This window comes from Schistocerca serialis, chromosome 9, assembly GCF_023864345.2.
Source record: "Schistocerca serialis cubense isolate TAMUIC-IGC-003099 chromosome 9, iqSchSeri2.2, whole genome shotgun sequence".
Taxonomy (NCBI): domain Eukaryota; kingdom Metazoa; phylum Arthropoda; class Insecta; order Orthoptera; family Acrididae; genus Schistocerca; species Schistocerca serialis.
The window spans coordinates 39328902-39349991 of NC_064646.1; the positions used below are offsets into that span (position 1 = coordinate 39328902).

At 40.9% G+C, this 21090-nt stretch overlaps 1 protein-coding gene across 4 annotated transcripts in view; it reads left to right on the plus strand.

Annotated features, from left to right (window-relative positions):
- Positions 1–5483, plus strand: part of LOC126419833 (UDP-glycosyltransferase UGT5-like) — a 199221-nt gene extending 193738 nt beyond the window's left edge. Inside the window, exon 7 of one of the 4 annotated variants that reach the window (XM_050087069.1) lies at positions 4763–5483. In XM_050087069.1, coding sequence (XP_049943026.1) covers positions 4763–5072 — 310 coding nt within the window. In that variant the 3' untranslated portion in view covers positions 5073–5483. The remainder of the gene's footprint in view (positions 1–4762) is intronic. The other 3 variants (XM_050087068.1, XM_050087067.1, XM_050087066.1) reach the window with 3 other exon arrangements.
- Positions 5484–21090: the final 15607 nt, after the last annotated feature.

Here is a 21090-nt window from a genome sequence, read left to right on the forward strand (position 1 = left end):
CATTGATCATTGATATTTCAGCATGTTAAATTTGATTCACAACTAAACTGGTGCCTTATTTAGGATTGTGCAAATGTGAGGTTGTAATCTTACGGAACACATCCAAAAAAAATGGCTCTGAGCACTATGGGACTTAACATCTATGGTCATCAGTCCCCTAGAACTTAGAACTACTTAAACCTAACTAACCTAAGGACATCACACAACACCCAGCCATCACGAGGGAATCGAACCCGGGAACCCGGGCGTGGGAAGCGAGAACGCTACCGCACGACCACGAGATGCAGGCTGGAACACATCAAATATGGAGCCAAGATTGGGAGACTGCATACAACACTGCATTCATAAAATAATACACGAAGAACGTTGAAACATATGCAAGAGCAAATTAACCACAACCAACCGATTCAATTTTCACCCAAAGAAGTTACGTTCGTAGCACAATCCTGTCCGTCATGAAATTCCCACACACTGGTATACTAAATGCATACTACCTCTCTGTGAAATGTTCCCGAAAAGAATAGCTGAGGGCTACTTTGATGCTGACACCACATGCTTCACGTGGCCAACTTGGTTTACACAAAGAGTGTAACTCCACAATAATTTTGATGATTAGAATAAATTAGATCGAAAAGCAATTTACAAAAGAAAAACCTCGAACTGGTTACTATCGTCTTACTATTAACCTGATGGGTCAAACAATTGTGTAAGCACGTGGTACTGGTCTTACAAAGTACACCCCACGTGGGTTGAACATAAAGAAAAGTTGCTATATTGAAAAATATTGTCAAGACGAGACGTTATAATCTCACGCACATTCGCATTTAAGATTGATGATCTTAGTTAGAGTTACTGATCAACACGTGGTTCCACTTTACTCACAAAGTAGTGACAAAGCAACTACCGGAAGATATTCTGAACTTCACATTCGAATTGCACTGCGTTGCAATTTAAGATAACATTAGATATTTTAGAGCTAAACCTGACAAAAGGTGATTAAATTTTCAGTTAGGCTGAACTTAAGAAATCCATTGTCCTACGGACTTAGCAGACACGCGCTTAGCCGGAGATCTTACCACTTCAGATGCTCGCCGTGGACAGACTGACCTGGCTCCTACCAAGGGTGCTTCCGTATACAAAACGGAAGTGACCAGAGAGGCAGCTTCCTATACCGACGTGACAAGGGACGAACAGGACCATACTAAGTATAGAAACCTCTTTGCTTTTAGAAAAAGTAGCTACCTGTTCCGACGTTGGTCCTACTGTTCTCTAGCAGACAGGCTTGTCTGCTACCATCCAGCATGCAATTAGAAATATGTACATTTGCTCATTCATCCTCTCACACAGAAGGGAAGGGGGATGACAGTATCTTATCATATACATTATATAAAAGAAAGCGGATGTAGGTTCCGTATGAGACTGTGTGACATGAATTACATATAAACTGTGTTTTAAAGTGTAGTAGTGTGACAGATCGTTCTTGTTTATGTGTAAAAGTAACACGTTTCACTGCTAAGTCTCCTCCCAGATAGTCAGAAACACCGCAGTAAATTTAGAAGAGGAATTTATGCCGTAAATGACAACATATTTAAGAAATTAACATGAAAGGAATCCAACAGAGACCTTTCACAGTTTTTGACGGGCTATCCAATGGGCTATTTTACCACTAAACCGGAGGGGGGGGGGGAGGGTACGATTGGGAGGTTTCCTTGTTAAGCAGTGCTGTTGTTCGGCAGCTGATGGAACACTGACGAGCTCTAGCGTTTGGTTAGCTGCAACAATTGAGATGCTTTTTTTTCCTTTCACTCTGCTGTTCACAGAGCTACTTCTATTCCACTCTCGAAAGAAAGATTCGAGGAAGAAATTAATTTGGTCAGTTAATAACGAATACGAACCTGCCATAGTTGACGATATCCTTAAAAAGAAAACTGTTAAAAGAGTTACTGCACTTAGTACCTCAGTCATTGAGTCCAACCAAAAGAAGAAATTCTTTGCTATTCCTTTCTTGGGGCTCATCTGCTAACACATTCAACGCCTTCTTCGTAGTAAATACAGCTGTAATGTTGCCTTTTCAACCAAAAATAGTAAAAAAAAACTTTTTTCACAATTTAAAATCGACCTGTTCTCCTTTGAAAAACTCTCGTGTCTACAAGATTTTTTGCGACACTTACTCTTCTTACTACACAGGACAAACAGGACGTGCTTTTACAGTCACATACAAGGAACATGTTTTAAGGAAAAATGACACTGGCGCCCAGAATTCGTCTTTTTCCGACCACCTTCTGATTACAGGTCACGCGCCCGAAGCTGTTCACGATATCAACGCTTTTCACACTGAGAAGGAAGGCCGCAGATTGAACGTTCTCGAAGAATTAGAGCTTTCTAAACATCTTTCTCGTAGTGATGGTCTGATTCTTAACGAGCAGCTACAATTACGTAATAAAAGCTTCTTCAACGGTGTAAAGCCGTTACTTGATATTTGATTTCCCTCGTGCAGATACCGAAATATTTTTCTATCTAAGTGGACTAATAATTTTTTGTTTTTTAAAAGTTTATATTAACTGCATTTCATGTTATACCATTATTTTCTGCTCGCTGAGGTAGTCAGCTCCCTTTGTAGTTCTGAAATGGCGTTTTCAGCCTTTAAACTGTATTTATAAACTCTTATGTAGACAATTTGTTACCGTATCTCCTGCTGTCAGATAAAATTATTTCCTTTTACTTCATGTACAAAATAATGTTCGTCTAACATTCGGCTATTTACATTTTGAAGGCTAAGTAGCCTGTTTGTATTTGCGGCTACTACACTCATGCTCATAAATTAAGGATAATGCTGATACATGGTGAAACAACGCTCTGGTGGGCGGTTTCTGGGTTTAAATCACCTCGGGGTATGACCATTACGTGCATTTGACCTGCGGTCGTCGCACGGTGGCGCTGGCAGCAGCCCACATACGCAGAGGTGTGTTGGTGCATGTCAGAGTACGGTGCAGCGAGTAAATGTGCAGACGTTTTCAGACGTGCTAATGGTGACTCTGTGTTGAAAATGGTTAGAAGAACATATATTGATGACGTTACGAGGGGTAGAATACGAGGACGACTGGAGGCTGGTCAAACACAGCAGGTTGTACCACGGGCCCTCCGTGTGCCACAAAGTGTGATCTCAAGATTATGGCAACGATTCTAGCAGACAGGAAACGTGTCCAGCCGATATAGTATGGGACGTCCACAGCGTACGACAGCACAAGAAGATGGATATCTCACCATCAATGTCTGCAGACGGCCATGGAGTACTGTAGGTAGCCTTGCTCAGGACCTTACCGCAACCACTGGAACAGTTGTCTCCAGACACACAGTCTACAGACGACAGAACAGACATGGTTTATTCGTCTGGAGACCCGCAAGGTACATTCCACTGATTCCTGGTCACCAGAGAGCCCGTAAAGCCTGGTGTCAAGAACACAGTACATGGTCACTGGAACAGAGGTCCTAGGTTATGTTCACGGACGAGTCCAGGTATAGTCCGACAGTGATTCTCGCATGGTTTTCATCTGGCATGAATCAGGAACCAGTTACCAACCCCTTAATATCCTTGAAAGGGACCTGTATGGATGTCTTGGTTTGATGCTGTGGGGTGGGATTACGATTGGTGCACGTACACCCCTGCATGTCTTTGACAGAGGAACTGTAACAGGTCAGGTGTATCGGGACGTCATTTTGCACCAGTATGTCCGCCTTTTCAGGGGTGGAGTGGGTTCCACCTTCCTCCTGATAGATGATAACGCACGGCACCACCGAGCTGCCATCGTGAAGGAGTACCTTGAAACATAAGATATCAGGCGAATGGAGTGGCCTGCCTGTTCTCCAGACCTAAACCCCATCAAGTACGTCTCGGATGCTCTTGTTCGACGTATCCCTGCACTTCTTCAAACCCGTACGACACTTCAGGAGCTCTGAAGGGCACTGGTGCAAGAATGGGAGGCTATATCCCTGCAACTGCTCGACCACCTGATCCAGCGTATGCCAACCTGTTGTGCGGCCTGTGTACGTGTGCATGATGATCATATCCCGTATTGATGTCGGGGTACATGCGCAGGGAACAGTGGCGTTTTGTAGCACATGTGTTTCGGGATGGATTTCTCAAGTTATCACCAATACCATGGACTTAGAGATTTGTGTCGTGTCTGTTCCCTATGTGCCTATGCTGTTAGTGCCGGTTTTCCACGTTGTGTGGCACCACATTCTGCAATTATCCTTAATTTATGAGCAAGAGTGTAGATGCCACTCTCGGTGTAACGTTCACCTACCCACAGTTGCTAATGCGGGTGCCTCAGTCTGATGCAACCATAGCTCGACGTATTTGAGCAGCCGATAGTGGCTTGCCTTTTATGTATTCTGTACTACAAATTTTGACACGTAAGCTTTATGGCTTGATTTTTAGTTTAATGCGTGACGTGTAAGTACTGTTCATTTTTTGTACTGCTAGATAGTACTTATACTTAAGAAATTTTTCTTTCCTGTAATTTTGTAATGACGTTATAGGCCAATTTGAGAGTTTTATTTGTTATGAATATACTCATAGCAGTGCCGAAACCTAAGTTATAAGACCCCCTTTTTGCGACTGGGGGTTGCTATTGCTGTTAATTTTAAGAATAATGAGTGAGTGTGATTATCGACTGTAGGTCACCTGTATAGGAATACCAGTGGTCACAGTTCGATGTAAAGTCTGTATTTGGTGTACCTGTTGATTCTCGGTGTGCAGGTACCGAGGGAACGCCCGGCGCCTGTCCCGCATCTTCCACGACCGCCCGGTGAAGCCGCTGGACCAGGCTGTCTACTGGACAGAGTACGTGATCAGGCACCAGGGGGCACCACACCTCAGGTCCGCGGCGCTGGACCTCGCCTGGTACCAGTACTTGCTGCTAGATGTCGTCACCATGCTGGTAGCCGCAGCACTTCTGGCTCTCCTCGTCACCAGAGCGGCGTTCAGGGCCGTGTTGCGGCTGCTGAAGGGGACTGCTGGCGGATTCAAACCTAAGAGGACCAGCACCAAGTCCAACAAGAGGGACTGATGGCGTTTTGCGTTGTATTTATTTAGCTGTTGTATATACCTTATATATGTAGTACCAAGTCGACGAAATAAAACGAATTTCTACAAATTTGGGGCGAAACAATGATTCAAAACATACTGACGATCTATCTAACAGCTTGTAAGAAACTGGGAGTATCTCCAGTGCTCTTATACCACATTTGACACCAGTATAATTTTGTTTTTCATTTATCTCGTTTTGTTAACAGTACGAGGGGCGTTTGTAAAGTCCACGCACAGTCCGAGAGATGGCACCACCAGCGCGTATAGAGGTCATGTTTAGTTAGTAGCATCTTTGGAAAGAACGCACACCAAGTTTCAGCCATATTGGTCTATTTCTTTGTGGTGGCATTCGTGTGAATCAAGGAAGTCGAATGATTGTGCATGGGGGCTTAATTTTAAAATGCAATAATTTTTAGTAGCTGTATGTCCGGTTACGAAGTCTCGTAACCGGTTGGCCCTGAGTAGTATTAGTACGCAATCTGAATGCATAGAATAACAACAAAGAATGAAAGGAAATTTCCGTTAACACAATTGATTAATTAAGTCCCCAGCAACTATAAAAGGTACGAAACGACAAGGCACAAGTGTAACTATTCTGTGTGTGGAAGTGTGATTCAACGTACACATCTGGCACGGTTCTTCCTCAATACGACAAGATATTTTAAACACCATTTACAATGAAGTAATTAAAAAAACCTGAAATACTATAATCGCATATAGAAACCAGAATTACAGTCTAATACATGAACACAAGCCAGATGCTTTGTTGACTGAACCTGTGACCAAGAGGCATTGTTATTTAGGAAATCTGAAATAAAAATTTTTTTTGTTACCTTCATATATATTGACGAAAAATACACTGTGATCATTGCAACATCCCCAATCAAACAGCATGTGCTGTCTCGTCCAACAGAACAACTGCACACGACATGCCCTCAATTAGTACTGCTATCGACACCCTCTCAACAAGCACTGCCCACGGCAACCTCTGAACTACTACTGCCTCAGTGGAGGCGACGGAAAAATACTCTTTGGCGCAATCTCTGGCGCTGTGACTCAGTGTAGCCACCTTTCAGTTGTCAGAAAATGATCGAAGAAGAATTTCATGTGGTGATTAAACATTGCTTTATGAAAGGCAAAACGCCTCAAGAGACTGAAGATAAGCTTGAGAAACTTTACGGTGACTCTGCACCTTCGATTAGAACAGTTTTTAAGTGGTTTCAAAATTTTCGGAATTGTCATACGGGCACAAGTGATGCTGAACGTTCTGGACGCCCTGTGGAAGTTACGACTCCAGAAATCATTAATAAAATCCATCATATGGTGATGGATAACAGAAGGGTTAAGGTGTGTGAGATTGCTAGTGCTGTGGGCATCTCGATTGAACGGGTACATAATATTTTGCATAAACATTTGGACATGAGAAACATAACCGCAAATGAGTTCCGCGATTGTTCACGCTTGACCAAAATCGTAATCGTGTGAAGTGTTGCAAGGATGCTTTGCAGCTGTTCAGGAAGAATCCGCAGGACTTGAAGCGTCGTTTCGTCACTGTGGATGAAACATGGATACATTACTATACTCCTGAGACCAAACAACAATCTAAACAATGGGTTACCTAGGGAGAATCTGTACCACAAAGGCGAAGACCAGTCCTTTGGCCGAAAGGTTATGGCGACTATCTTTTGGGATTCGCAAGGGATATTCCTCATCGACTATCTTGAAAAGGGTAAAACTATTACAGGTGCATATTATTCATCGTTATCGGACCGTTTGAAAACCAAGCTGTAAGAAAAACGCCGGCGATTGGAACGCAAAAAGTCCGTTTCCATCAGGAATATGCAGCAGCACACACCTCAGCAGTTGTGGTCGCAAAATTAATGGAACTCGTTTCAAATCCCCCTATGAGGTGATTGCAGCAACAATTAGCTATTTTGCAGACTTCAACAATTCCTATTATTCGGAAGGAATCAACAAATTAGAGCAGCCTTGGACGAAATGTGTAAGTCTAAAAGGAGGCTATGTCGAAAAACAAGAAAGGTTTGTAACACCATAGCTCTAATGCTCTACTGATTTATTTTGCTTTTGTTTCATTTAATGTTACATCGCTGCTGAGCTTCTGTAAATGTGTGTGATTGAATCGATAACATAAAACTGTATATTTCTTTCTTTGCACAAACTTTGATGTCATGGTTTGGTTCTATGCAGTCGTTTAAATGCTTTGTCCCATTTGGAGGGAACAAAACTTAATGTATATAATTGTAATTTTGTGTGAATAATTTTTTGTAGAGATGTCAATATGTGTAAATGTTTTGTTCTATTTAATGCATTCGGTTACTGTTATGTAAATTGCTGATCCTCACTTAGGGTTCGTAGTTAGTTTGTATGTAAATGGTGTAGTGGTTCCCCTCGGGAACGGAACGGTGTAGCGCGCACAAATTGTGGTTGGCCTATGCAGAAAAGGTGGAACTGATAGTCAGTCGGAGGCGAGCTACGAGTCGGGGACGAGCTACGAGTCCGTCACTGCCATGTAAAAGATGCACATTGTGCTGATTCCGAGAGAGGCTTTTCCTGCTTCTTTCCAAGACCTCGGATGGATGGATAAATAGCTGGAACTATTCTGGAATTTGTATCTATCATCGCCACCAAGAAATGACCGAGTCCAGCAATTCTGCCTGCAATTCCACCTACCAACATGCAGTTGCCACCACATTGCGCAGTCATTGCAACATAATACTATAATGATTTTCAGTGAAGGATCAGCTTAATGGATGTGCTAATGTGCTGAAATATAAGGTAATTTATATCTGAATTTATGTACCTACCTTGACTTTTCTCCTCATCATAACACCTCTCAGGGTCCTCTCCGTCCTCTCTTGTGTATTATAAGTGCATATTAACAGTATAACAGGATCCACAGTTTGTCTAGTGTGCTAATGCGAGATAACAAATAACGGAAAGATCTTTATTTATGAAAATCATAATCTATTTATTAGAAAAACAGTGATAAGTAACCTGTCAGTGAATTTCAACTAACTCTCATTTTAAATAGTAAAGAATTTAACTGAGAGAGACTTAACCTAAACCTATGTCCAATTTATGATCCTAGAGGGAATGTTAATGGAAGTGTTATAAAGACCACTCAGTTTGTGTAAGCCCTAAAAGTGATAGTGTTTTTCTGTACCTGTTATAATTTTGCAAATAGTTTGTGCTGCTCCAACTGTTAGTTTCAATCTTACCGTAAACATATGAGTGTGTCAGAGTTCATTGCACTCGCGTGTGGCCAAGCATAGGTTGTGTTTATCCATTAAAGTTACTAATAACTATTTTCTTGAACGAGAATGTTAATCATTCTCTTGCCTAGTTAGGCTGGCGACCGTTTCCGTTATCCGTTAAACAGTGCAGATAGGCAATATTTTGTTTGTCACTGTTTAATTATTTATGTAATGCTGACTGTCATTTCCGATAAGCCATCTCTGTTAGGAATAACACGGTCAACATAACAAAATTCCTCTCAGAGGGTAACACTGCTCTGTTGCTTTATACCATAATTACTATAACAAAATAGTTTTATTTCACAACCTGTTTTTCAGCTTTAAGGTTATGGTACAGTAGTAACAGACAGAAGTGTTATACGTGGCTTTTCCGTGACAGGACTGATTTGTTCTGTTGGGGCATAGTACGTAACAAGCCAAATTTGGTATCTGATTACATAAGCTACATAAACGCTGTTGCAGTGTTATAGGTTTACCCAAATAAGTAAGTAGTTTTTATTTTTGCACAAACTTTTCAAACGCCCCTCGTATATATACAGATATTACAAGAAATTGCTAATTTCTCATACATGGCGTAATTAATTAAAACTCGTTATTAATTGGGTAGTTTTCAGATTACTGATGATAATAGCACATTTATGATATCGAGACATTAAACTTTTACTACAAATCCATACGTCATGAAACTGAATTTTTCGGTGAGCAAATAGTTCTTTATTCCTAAATCATCACAGTTAGTTTCAAAGCTCTCATTCTCCTACTTTCAACAAACATACTTTACACTACAAAACTTGTTCGTCTTCAAACTTTTTACATTCTCGAAAGTTCCATGCTCAAATTGTGATTACTTTTAAAATTCTTCTGATGACAAAACACCCACTTTCATTCAAATAAGTCGTTAGTTTGTTAATTACCCAAATTAGAAAATACCGCTTCCCCGAAACTTCTTGGCAGGCTTTGCGAGTCCCCCTGTACATAGAAACCAGCCTCATAAAGTGGAACATTTTAATTTTCCTGACTTTTATGTTCATACTCAGAATGTAATAGCTCTGTGTTTGAAACATTTAGTGACTGGTGATATCACGCTCAGGCAATGGAGAAAGCACGACAGTCGGGCGACATCAGTCACTTCGTTAACAAGATGCAGTTTTGCAAACATTATGTACTTTGCAGTTCGCCAGTATCATATAGACAGCCTCAATATCGCCATCCAAACGGACACACACACACACACACACACACACACACACACACACACACACACACACACACACAATGAGGTGACAAAAGTTATGCCAGCCGAGCGGTTCTAGGCGCTTCAGTCCGGAACCGCGCGGCCGCTACGGTCGCAGGTTCGAATCCTGCCTCGGGCATGGATGTGTGTGATGTCCTTAGGTTAGTTAGGTTTAAGTATTTCTAAGTTCTAGCGGACCGATGACCTCATAGTGCTCAGAGCCATTTAGAACCACAAAAGTCATGGGACAGCGATACGCAATATACAGATGGGTGCAGTATCGCATACACAAGGTATAAAAGGGCATTGCTTTGGCGGAGCTGTCATTTGAAATGAGATGATTCATGTGAGAAGGTTGTAAGTAGGCTGTTTATGTTTTCTTATTGGCAACGTTACGTAGCGGTCTGTATAAAAATCACTGGCTGTGCTGTGTGCAGTCTGTGGCTTGTTTGCATTGTTGTCTGCCATTGTAGTGTTGGGCAGCGGCAGCTGGATGTGAACAGCGCGTAGCGTTGCACAGTTGGATGTGAGCCGCCAGCAGTGGTGGATGTGGGGAGAGAGATGGCGGAGTTTTGTAATTTGTCATGAACTGCTATATATATTATGACTATCAAGGTAAATACATTGTTTGCTCTCTATTAATATCTTTCATTTGCTAACTATCCCTATCAGTAGTTAGTGCCTTCCGTAGTTTGAATCTTTTATTTAGCTGGCAGTAGTGGCGCTCGCTGTACTGCAGTAGTTTGAGTAATGAAGATTTTTGTGAGGTAAGTGATTTCTGAAAGGTATAGTTTAATGTTACTCAGGGCCATTGTTTTGCAGGGATTTTTGAAAGTCAGATTGCTTTGCGCTAAAAATATTGTATGTCAGTTTAAGCACAGTCATGTATAAATTGTTCTAAGGGGACGTTTCATATGGCGACCCTGCCAGGATACGAACCTGGAATCTTCTGATAAATAATAATTTTTTCAAAAAAATGAAGGAGCACTAAAAAGACATTTACCTTCACAGGAACTGCATTCATAATTTGCTTTTCAAGTACTTGGTAATTTCTTTTGTAGAATAAATTGTGATGCATCACTCTAGTGTTAAGATGTGACATAGGTATTAGACATGGCCATTTTTAGTGTAATATTTTTTCTGCTTGAGCTTTGCATGTTTTTTTTTTATTTGCTGCTGCTGTTTGCCAGGCATAATGTTACTGAATTTGACTTTGTATTATTCTGTTAAGCCAGTTTTACTAATGATTTATTTTTATTGTTTGCTGCACATTGCCTTATATTAGTTGTAATATTGCAATTGCTTTGCTAATTTCTATAATGCTGCTTGCTTCGCAAATCTGCATTTTTTTCATTGCTGTTTGCGTTAATTGTTTTGTGCTGCTGCATTGCCTCGTTCCTTAGTTTAGCATCTGAGCTCAGTAGATTTAAGTTAGCTTAAGAGGGGTAGACTATATAAGAAAGTGACTATGGAGAATAGGTAAAGAATGCATTGCGAAGTTATATGAAAAAGATTTGGGCCAAAATGAGTATTGTACAATCAGAAATAATTATTTTGAAAGAAATATGGTTAGAATACAGAAAAGAGGTATAGATAGGACTTTTTGGGAATAATGATGAATGAAGGGAGATCTCCAAGAAGTAAAGAAAGTTTTGTTTGCAAAATACTGCAGTACAACAAACCCTGTCCTTTCCTTTTGTATTATTCCGCTATATGTTTGTGTACCCTTGTGTATTTGTGTTTTTCCAGTCTTTATGTGTTTAGCTGATGAAAGCTACATTGTAGAATTTTCTAATAATATGTTATTTTCTTTGTAAAGATGTTTAGACATTATTTATTCTGTTTTGTTTTAATGCTCATGTGTGAAGTTGATGTTTCAAAAGTTATGCTGATCTTTTGTGTATGTACTTATGTCATAATTCCTGTAACACTGATGTTTATGTTTATTTCTATTCTTTTGTAAAGCCCCTATTACTACAAATGTTATCTGTATTGTTATGTTCTTTAATGATGTATTTTGTACCTTTGTTATTGTATTTTTATGTTATCAAATTGTAATTGTTACCAGTTCTTCAAATTAAGTTACATTTCACTGCACACGTTTCTGTTGGTCATAGTATATGGACAATATGTGAGAAGTTGGGACTGTTAGTGCTTGTACATGTGTTGATAATTCAGCAAGGGACTGGATAACAGCATTGCTGGTTCTAAAGAAATTTCAAAAAAAATTTTTGTGAGTGCACAAGTGGTGGTTTATGGACTTGCTATATTGTCCGCAAGACTCTTCGATTGTGATTGTGCACCTGCACAGTCGCAACAGATGGTTGCTGGCCATCTCTACAAGGACTGCAGTGGGTCTGCACCTCTGATGGCCCACCAATACCGTAATCTCTACCAGGACTACAGTGGGTCTACTCTGTAATGACCTAACTACCAATATTCTTCAAAACGTCGACTGACTGTGTGGTGGGTTTGCTCTGTTGTGGACCATTACCTGTCTGCATGTCAAGAGTCAGCACTGTCTTTCCGTTGGAAGGACAACACTAATTCTTCAAGACTGCATGGAAATCCACTACTTCCATGTGCATTGTCTTTTACTGCTCAGACTTTGAGAAAAGAAACGGCAGTTTCACTGTGATGAATGATCAGGACTGTCTTTATCGACTGTGAGAAAATTTTAGCTTTTGACCAACATTGTATCAATAAGTGTGTGCATTTGATATCTTTGTTATTGTATTTATGAAAAATTTCTTCAAATCATTTTTGGCCACTGCCCAAAACAATTTGTAACATTTTTTGAGGGGAGCATGGGGGCTATGTAAGTAGGCTGTTTATGTTTTCTTATTGGCAACGTTACGTAGCGGTCTGTATAAAAATCACTGGCTGTGCTGTGTGCAGTCTGTGGCTAGTTTGCATTGTTGTCTGCCATTGTAGTGTTGGGCAGCGGCAGCTGGATGTGAACAGCGCGTAGCGTTGCACAGTTGGATGTGAGCCGCCAGCAGTGGTGGATGTGGGGAGAGAGATGGCGGAGTTTTGTAATTTGTCATGAACTGCTATATATATTATGACTATCAAGGTAAATACATTGTTTGTTCTCTATTAATATCTTTCATTTGCTAACTATCCCTATCAGTAGTTAGTGCCTTCCGTAGTTTGAATCTTTTATTTAGCTGGCAGTAGTGGTGCTCGCTGTACTGCAGTAGTTCGAGTAATGAAGATTTTTGTGAGGTAAGTGATTTCTGAAAGGTATAGTTTAATGTTACTCAGGGCCATTCTTTTGCAGGGATTTTTGAAAGTCAGATTTCTTTGCGCTAAAAATATTGTATGTCAGTTTAAGCACAGTCATGTATAAATTGTTCTAAGGGGACGTTTCAAGGTTTCCGACGTCATTACCGCCGCACGGTGCGACTTAACAGACCCTGAACGCAGAATGGTAGTTGGAGCTACACACATGGGACATTCCTTTGCGGAAATAAGGTAGGGAATTAAATGCTGTGTGATCCACAGTGTCAAGAGCGTGATAGGAATACTTCATGCGTTACCTCTCACCACAGACAACTCAGTGGCTGAAAGTGTCCGCCTAACGACTAAGAGCAGCACCGTTCCCATAGCGTTGTCAGTGCTAACAGACAAGCAACACTGCGTGAAATAACTGCAGAAATCAACGTATCTTCAGGACAGTGCGACGAAAATTGGTGTTAATGGGCTATGGTGACCGACGACCGACGCGAGAGCCTTTGCGAGCAGCACGACATAAGTCTGCAGAATTCTGTAGTTACATTGATAACTGTTTCTTCTTTTAATCGGTTTGTGTATCACTCTCAATGTTTTATACCTCCTGATGTAGCCTTGTCAAGTACTAATTTTCTTTTATTTTATTAGTTTTGTTTATTAATAGAAACTGTTATGTAGGCATGCTGTTCCTCTTTTGTGTTAAAGTTTTTCCTGTCTATTCCATTTTTATTTATTTACTGCTCAATTTATTTATTTTTTTTTTTTACTTTTTCATTGCATTACCACCACACTGTCAAAGATGTTACTTACTGTATGTTTCTGCTTCAGTCTATACGTGTTACTTCTCTTCCAACGTTGTTTGCTAACATCGTAACTTCTTTGGTGACAATACTCAGTAAATGTCTGAAGGTGGCCTTCTAGGCCGAAAACCGGTTAACACAGTAACAGTAATACTGTGGAACAAAAGCAAGCTGGTGCTTTTCATTTATTATTAGTGCCAGTCTTGTTTGCGAGATTAAGGCGGAGTTCACCGTTTGCAGCATCGTCGATAGAACCGACTGTGGTCCTTTGGTGCCGAGCCGAGTGGAGGTCTGAACCAGGGGCTCAGGCAGTTCTGTGACCGTGTAGGCTGCAGATTCCTTGACTTTGGGTGGTGGGTTTCCAGGTTCCGCTTAATAGGTCAGGAGCCCACTACACACAGGAAGCGGCTACACGGGTAGCAGGGGGCTGCATGGAAGGGACTGGGCGGTTTTTTAGGTTAGAGGGTCTCAGGGAACCATAAAAAGGGCGTCCATCTAAAAGGGGACAGGTAAAACACAGTAAGTTAGTTGTAGAAACGATCGGTATTGCAGCTGTAAATTATCGTAGCTGTGTTGGGAAAGAACCAGAGCTCCAAGCCCTAATAGAAAGCACTGAAGCTCAAATAATTATAGGTACAGTAAGCTGGCTAAAGCCGGAAATAAGCCGAAATTTTATCAAACGATCTAACAGTGTTCATAAACGATAGATTAAATACCGATGGTGGTGGAGTATTTATTGCTGTCAGAAGCAGCTTTCCTTGTAGTGAAATTGAAGTAGACACTTCCTGCGAAATAGTATGGGTAGAGGCTACATTTAACAATCGGACTAAACTATTAATTGAATCGTTTTACCAACCCCCCCCCCCCCCCCCAACTCAGAAGTTATGGTTCCTAAACAGTTCAAAGAAAACTTGAGTCTCATTTGAATTAAGTACCCCACACATACAGTTATAGTCGATGGTGGCTTCAATCTACCATCGATATGCTGGAAAAATTATACGTTTAAAGCCGTCGGCGGGCATAAAACGTCATCCGAAATTGTACTGAATGCTTTTTCAGAAAATTATTTTGAACAATTAGCTCATGAGCCCACTCTAAGCGTAAATGGTTGCGAAAGCATTCTTGACCTATTAGCAACAAATGATCCTGGACAATAGTGAATATCGTGACGAATAGAGGGATCAGCGAACACAAGGCAGTTGCTGCTAGGATGAATGCCGTAACACCTACAACCATCAAACAGAAGCGCAGAGTATATCTATTTAAAAATGCTCTTAACGCCTTTTTAAGAGACAGTCTTCACTCTTTCCGATCTGATCATGTAAGCGTAGAAAAGTTGTGGAATGTTTTCAGAGAGATATTATCGACAGCAGTTGAGAGATATATACCACATAAATTAATAAGTGATGCTACTAATCCCCCATGGTACACAAAACTGGTCAGATCGCTGTTGTAGAAGCTGCGAAAAAAAGCATGCCAAATTTAAAACAACACAAAATCCTCAAGACTGACAAAGTTTTGCAGAAGTTCGAAATATAGTGCGTACTTCAATGCAAGATGATTTTAATAATTTCCATAACGAAACTCTGTCTCGAAATCTGGCAGAAAACCCAAAGAGATTCTGGTCATACATAAAGCACACCAGTGGCAAGACGCAATCAATACCCTCACTGCGCGATGACAATGGTGAAGTCACTGATGACAGTGCCACTAAGGGAGAGTTATTAAACACGGTTTTCCGAAACTCCTTCACCAAAGAAGATGAAGTAAATATTCCTGAATTCCAATCAAGAGCAACTGCCAAGATGAGAAAATAGAAGTAGATGTCATCGGTGTAGCAAAGCAGCTTAAACCAGTTAATAAAGGCAAGGCTTCTGGTTCAGACTGTATACCAGTCAGGTCCCTGTCACATGCTGATACAATAGCTCCATATTTGGCAATTATGTACAACCGCTCGCTCACAGAAAGATCCGTAACTAAAGACTGGAAAACTGCTCAAGTCACACTAATACCAGAAAAGGGAAGTGGGAGTAATCCGTTGAATTACAGGCCCATATCACTAACGTCGATTTGCAGTAGGGTTTTGGAACATATACTATATTCGAACATTATGAAGTACCTAGAAGAAAACGATTTATTAACACGTAGTCAGCACGGATTCAGAAAATATCGTTCTTGCGAAACACAACTAGCTCTTTATACTAATAAGTAATAAGTGCTACCGATAGGGGATGTCAAATTGATTCCATACTTTTAGATTTCCAGAAGGCTTTCGACACCGTTCCTCACAAGCGTCTTCTGACCAAACTGCGTGCCTATGGAATATCGCCTCACTTGTGCGACTGGATTCGTGATTTCCTGTCAGAAAGGTTAGAGTTCGTAGTAATAGACGCAAAGTGATCGAGTAAAACAGAAGTAATATCCGGCGTTCCCTAAGGAAGTGTTATAGGCTCTCTACTGTTCCTGATCTAAATTAACGACACTGTAGACAATCTGAGTAGCCATCTTAGATTATTTGCAGATGATGCTGTCATTTACAGTCTTGTAAAGTCATCAGATGACCGAAACGAATTGGAGAATGATTTATATACGATATCTGTATAATGCGAAAAGTGGCAATTGCCCCTGAATAAAGAAAAGTGTGAAGTTGTTCACATGAGTACTAAAAGAAATCCGCTAAATTTCGACTACGCGATAAATCACACAAATCTGAAGGCTGTAAATTCAACTAAATACTTAGGGAGTACAATTACAAATAACCTAAGTTGGAACGATCGCCGGCCGGAGTGGCCGAACGGTTCTAGGCGCTACAGTCTGGAACCACGCGGCCGCAACGGTCGCAGGTTTGAATCCTGCCTCGGGCATTGATGTGTGTGATGTCCTTAGGTTAGTTAGGTTTAAGTAGTTTTAAGTCTAGGGGACTGATGACCACAGCAGTGAAGTCCCATAGTGCTCAGAACCATTTGAACCATATTTTGGAACGATCACATAGATAATATTGTAGGTAGAGCAAACGAAAGACTGCGATTCATTGGCAGAACTTAGAAGGTGCAACAGGTCTACTAAAGAGACTGCTTACACTACACTTGTCCGCCCTATTGTGGAGTACTGCTGTGCGGTGTCGGATCCGCATCAGGTGGGACTAACGGCTGACATAGAAAAAGTACAAAGAAGGAGGGCTCGTTTTGTATTATCGCGAAATAGGGGAGATCGTGCCACAGACATGATACGTGAATTGGAATGGCAATCATTAAAACAAAGGCGTTTTACGTTGCGAAGGGACCTTCTCATGAAATTTCAGTCACCAGTTTTCTCCTCCGATTGCGAAAACATTCTTTTGGCACCCACCTACATAGGGAGAAATGGTCATCACGATAAAATAAGAAAAATCAGGGCTCGCACGGAAAAACTTAAGTGCTCGTTTTTCCCTTGCGCGTTCGAGAGTGGAACGGTAGAGAGACAGCTTGAAGGTGGTTCATTGAACCCTCTGCCAGGCACTTTACTGTGAATAGCAGAGTAATCACGCCGATGTGGATGCATATGTAGATAAGATCCTGTACCCACGTCCCACATACTCTCCAGTCCTCAGACAGACCCACTTTCATAGTTTCCGAACCCAGTTAAACCATTACTGCATCATACAACTTGGAACAGTACAAATCCCTTCGAACTTCGCATTCTGGCTGCTGTATCAAATACTCCAGTGACGATCAACCCTTCAACTTCATCCACCTCATTTCCTTGCAGCTGAACACGCGCCTTTCGTTATTTATTAATCCAGTCTTTAATCTTTTTTATTTCTCTCGGCGATTGTGCAGAGCTCATTTCGTATGTTACACCGCGTCGCTAATACTTTGATTCCGTTCCTCTCTGGTTTTTCCAGCATTTACGATTAACTAGTGTACTACGCGGTATTCCAGACACGCATTCTGAGATACTCCTCTCTCAAATTAAGGCCTGTGTTTAACATCGGCAGCCTTTTGTCGGGGAGAAATGCTCTCTTCGCCTGTGCTAGTCCGATTCGTATGACTTTATTGCTTCGTATGTCATGCGATACTTCACTTGCAAGGTAGGTGAATTTACTACATTAATAACTGTTTCTTCGGCACGTGATGCGTCTTGTTTTAACGTTTCCTGTCTAGCAAAACAATTGTTCATTGTGACACTGGTTACCGTCCGCATCGACAACTTTTTCACAGAAACTGTCAAGTTCAATTATGGCCACTTGTGACACGGCAGGCATTTGCTATCATTTGGAGAGAGAAGTTTGCTCGTGGCTCGCGTCCTTTAAGGGGTGGCGGTTACGTGACGTCACACGGGTTTACTCTGTTCCAGCGCACGGCTTGAAGACGATGCTTTATCCACGTTTGCGTTGATTGCATGTGAAATTGATACGACAAAGTACAATATGACAAATGAAAATAGAGTTTAATCAGCGTAGACGCTGCTACGGCTTCTAAGAAATTTTATATCAAAAGATATTAAATAAAAAAATCTTCGATATGTGCTCTTTACTGAATAATTTATAACTTTTGAACCAATGCAAGTACAGAGAAAAGCGAGTGCTCATTTTTAAGATCTAGTCGAAACCAAACGCCTCACTTACTTACATAATTTGCAGCATTGATATTTCACTCGTAAAAAACGAATTGTATTAATTTGTTGCTAATAATGAATTAAAACAAATAATACAAGTCAGATGCACGAACAGAAAGACAGTGTACGATAATAGGTATCGTTATACACATTTCAAGATCAGTTTGTGATATTAGTAATTATTGTGATATGTTGTTTTTGTTTATTAATAATTTTTGCATAGTTTCATAGGCATTTGTTTAACCTCTTACATTCGTAAATTCTGATCAGCACATGCGAAAGAGCAATTCAAATTCGTACGGAAACTATAAAGAACTGTAATGTTGTTTAGTGGGACAAATGGATAAAAACTTTTTTCGCACTCAGCGAAGACAATTGCAAAACGTGAAAACATTAATTCTGGCAACCTACTGCAGCTACAAATTTGTGTAATATGTATCTTTGAATTATATCTTTTGTAGACTTAGAGAAAGCTTTTGACAATGTTGACTGGAATACTCTCTTTCAAATTCTGAGGGTGGCAGGGGTAAAATACAGGGAGAGAAAGGCTATTTACAATTTGTACAGAAACCAGATGGCGATTATAAGAGTCGAGGGGCATGAAAGGGAAGCGGTGGTTGGGAAGGGAGTGAGACAGGGTTGTAGCCTAGCCACGACGTCATTCAATCTGTATATTGAGCAAGCAGTAAAGGAAACAAAAGAAAAATTCGTAGAAGGAATTAAAATCCATGGAGAAGAAATAAAAACTTTGAGGCTCGCCGATGACATTGTAATTCTGTCAGAGACAGCAAAGGACCTGGAATAGCAGCTGAATGGAATGGATAGTGTCTTGAAAGGAGGATATAAGATGAAGATCAACAAAAGCAAAACGAGGATAATGGAATGTAGTCGAATTAACTCGGGTGATGCTGAGGGAATTAGATTAGGAAATGAGACACTTAAAGTAGTAAAGGAGTTTTGCTCTTTGGGGAGCAAAATAACTGATGATGGTCGAAGTAGAGAGGATATAAAATGTAGACAGGCAATGGGAAGGAAAGCGTTTCTCAAGAAGAGAAATTTGTTAACATCGAGTATAGATTTCAGTGCGAGGAAGTCGTTTCTGAAAGTATTTGTATGGAGTGTAGCCATGTATGGAAGTGAAACATGGACGATAACTAGTTTGGACAAGAAGAGAATAGAAGCTTTCGAAATGTGGTGCTACGGAAGAATGTTGAAGATTAGATGGGTAGATCACATAACTAATGAGGAGGTATTGAACAGAATTGGAGAGAAGAGAAATTTGTGGCATAACTTGACTACAAGAAGGGATCGGTTGGTAGGGCCTATTCTGAGGCATCAAGGGATCGCCAATTTAGTATCGGAGGGCAGCGTGGAGGGTAAAAATCGTAGAGGGAGACCAAGAGATGAATACACTAAGCAGACTCAGAAGGATGTAGGTTGCAGTAGGTACTGGGAGATGAAGAAGCTTGCACAGGTTAGAGTAGCATGGAGAGCAGCATCAAACCAATCTCTGGACTGAAGACCACAATAACAGCAACATATCTTTGAAGCGAATTTGAGCGCACATACAGTGGTGAAAACAGAACTTCGTAAGAAGATTACTCTTCAGTGTCACAAACTATGCAAAGAAGTGCTGATCAATGGAAAGCAGTTACGTGACGTAGCTTGGAGAGCTTCGTATCGAGGATACTGTAGCAGAGCTGACACGAGGCTCCAGGGGACAGGAGGGTTCAGCGCGCCTCTGCCGACGGCGGACCTGTGTTGCTTTGGTGACAGTTTTTGCAGTTCCACAAGTGTTGAACTCAGCCGAATTTCGTGTGTGCGTGCAAACGGAGAAGGGACTTTTACACGACGAATCAGAACTTGGGATATTTTCGGTGTGGAACACAGTAGGACTTGTGTTTTTCACGCCTTGTGTCTTTTGGTGATCGCTTTTGCGAACAAACGGAACTTTGCTGCAGAATTATACCTTTGGGACTCTGTTGCCACTCGAGTGCTGCCACACTTAGCCGATGGAGCGCCGCTGTGGGACTCTGTTTATTTTTTAACATTCCGAACTGTGTTTTGGGACACCAACGGGTCTTAGCTTCTTATACAGTCAGGTTAGACTAATTATTTTCGCAACGTTTAGGCGACTGATTCTGAAACAAAGCCACTGGGCTTTTCAGTATGTCTAAAACCAGTCGGGACTTACGTGGCATCCGACTCTTAGGAATTCGCCCTAGTGTGGAGTGAACTTTAGATAATTGGGATTAGGCCTTGTTTTAGCGAAATGATCGATTGCTAAACATCAATCGATTTTTTCCAGCATTCGAGAACTAATATTAATATTTGTAGCGTGTTCAGTATCGCTAGTGGAGTAATGATTCACTGTTCTATTTATGATACTGAAGTGTTTGCTTCTGAACCATTTTACCATGGGAAATATGTAAACAAAATACCGTTGTCAGGGATACCTTTCATGTAATATGTGTACATATATAGAGTATATATGTATATACATAATTCAAGGCAAATACAGCGCAAGTAGGTTGTTTAGGTTTTTATGTTGGTAACACCGCGTAGCGCTCTGTATGAAAATCACTGACTGTGCTGTGTGCAGTCTGTGGCTGGTTGGCATTGTTGGAATATTCGCTATTGTAGTGCTGTGAAGTTGGATGTGAATAGCACGTAGCGTTGCGCAGTTGGAGGTGAACCGCCAGCAGTGGTGGATATGGGGAGAGAGATGGCAGAACTTGGAGAGCGGACCATCTAGACGTGTGTCCATCAGAAAGAGTAAATTTGTATACTTTTGAACATTATTAAGGTAAATACATTGTTTGTTCTCTATCAAAATCTTTCATTTGCTAACTGTGCATG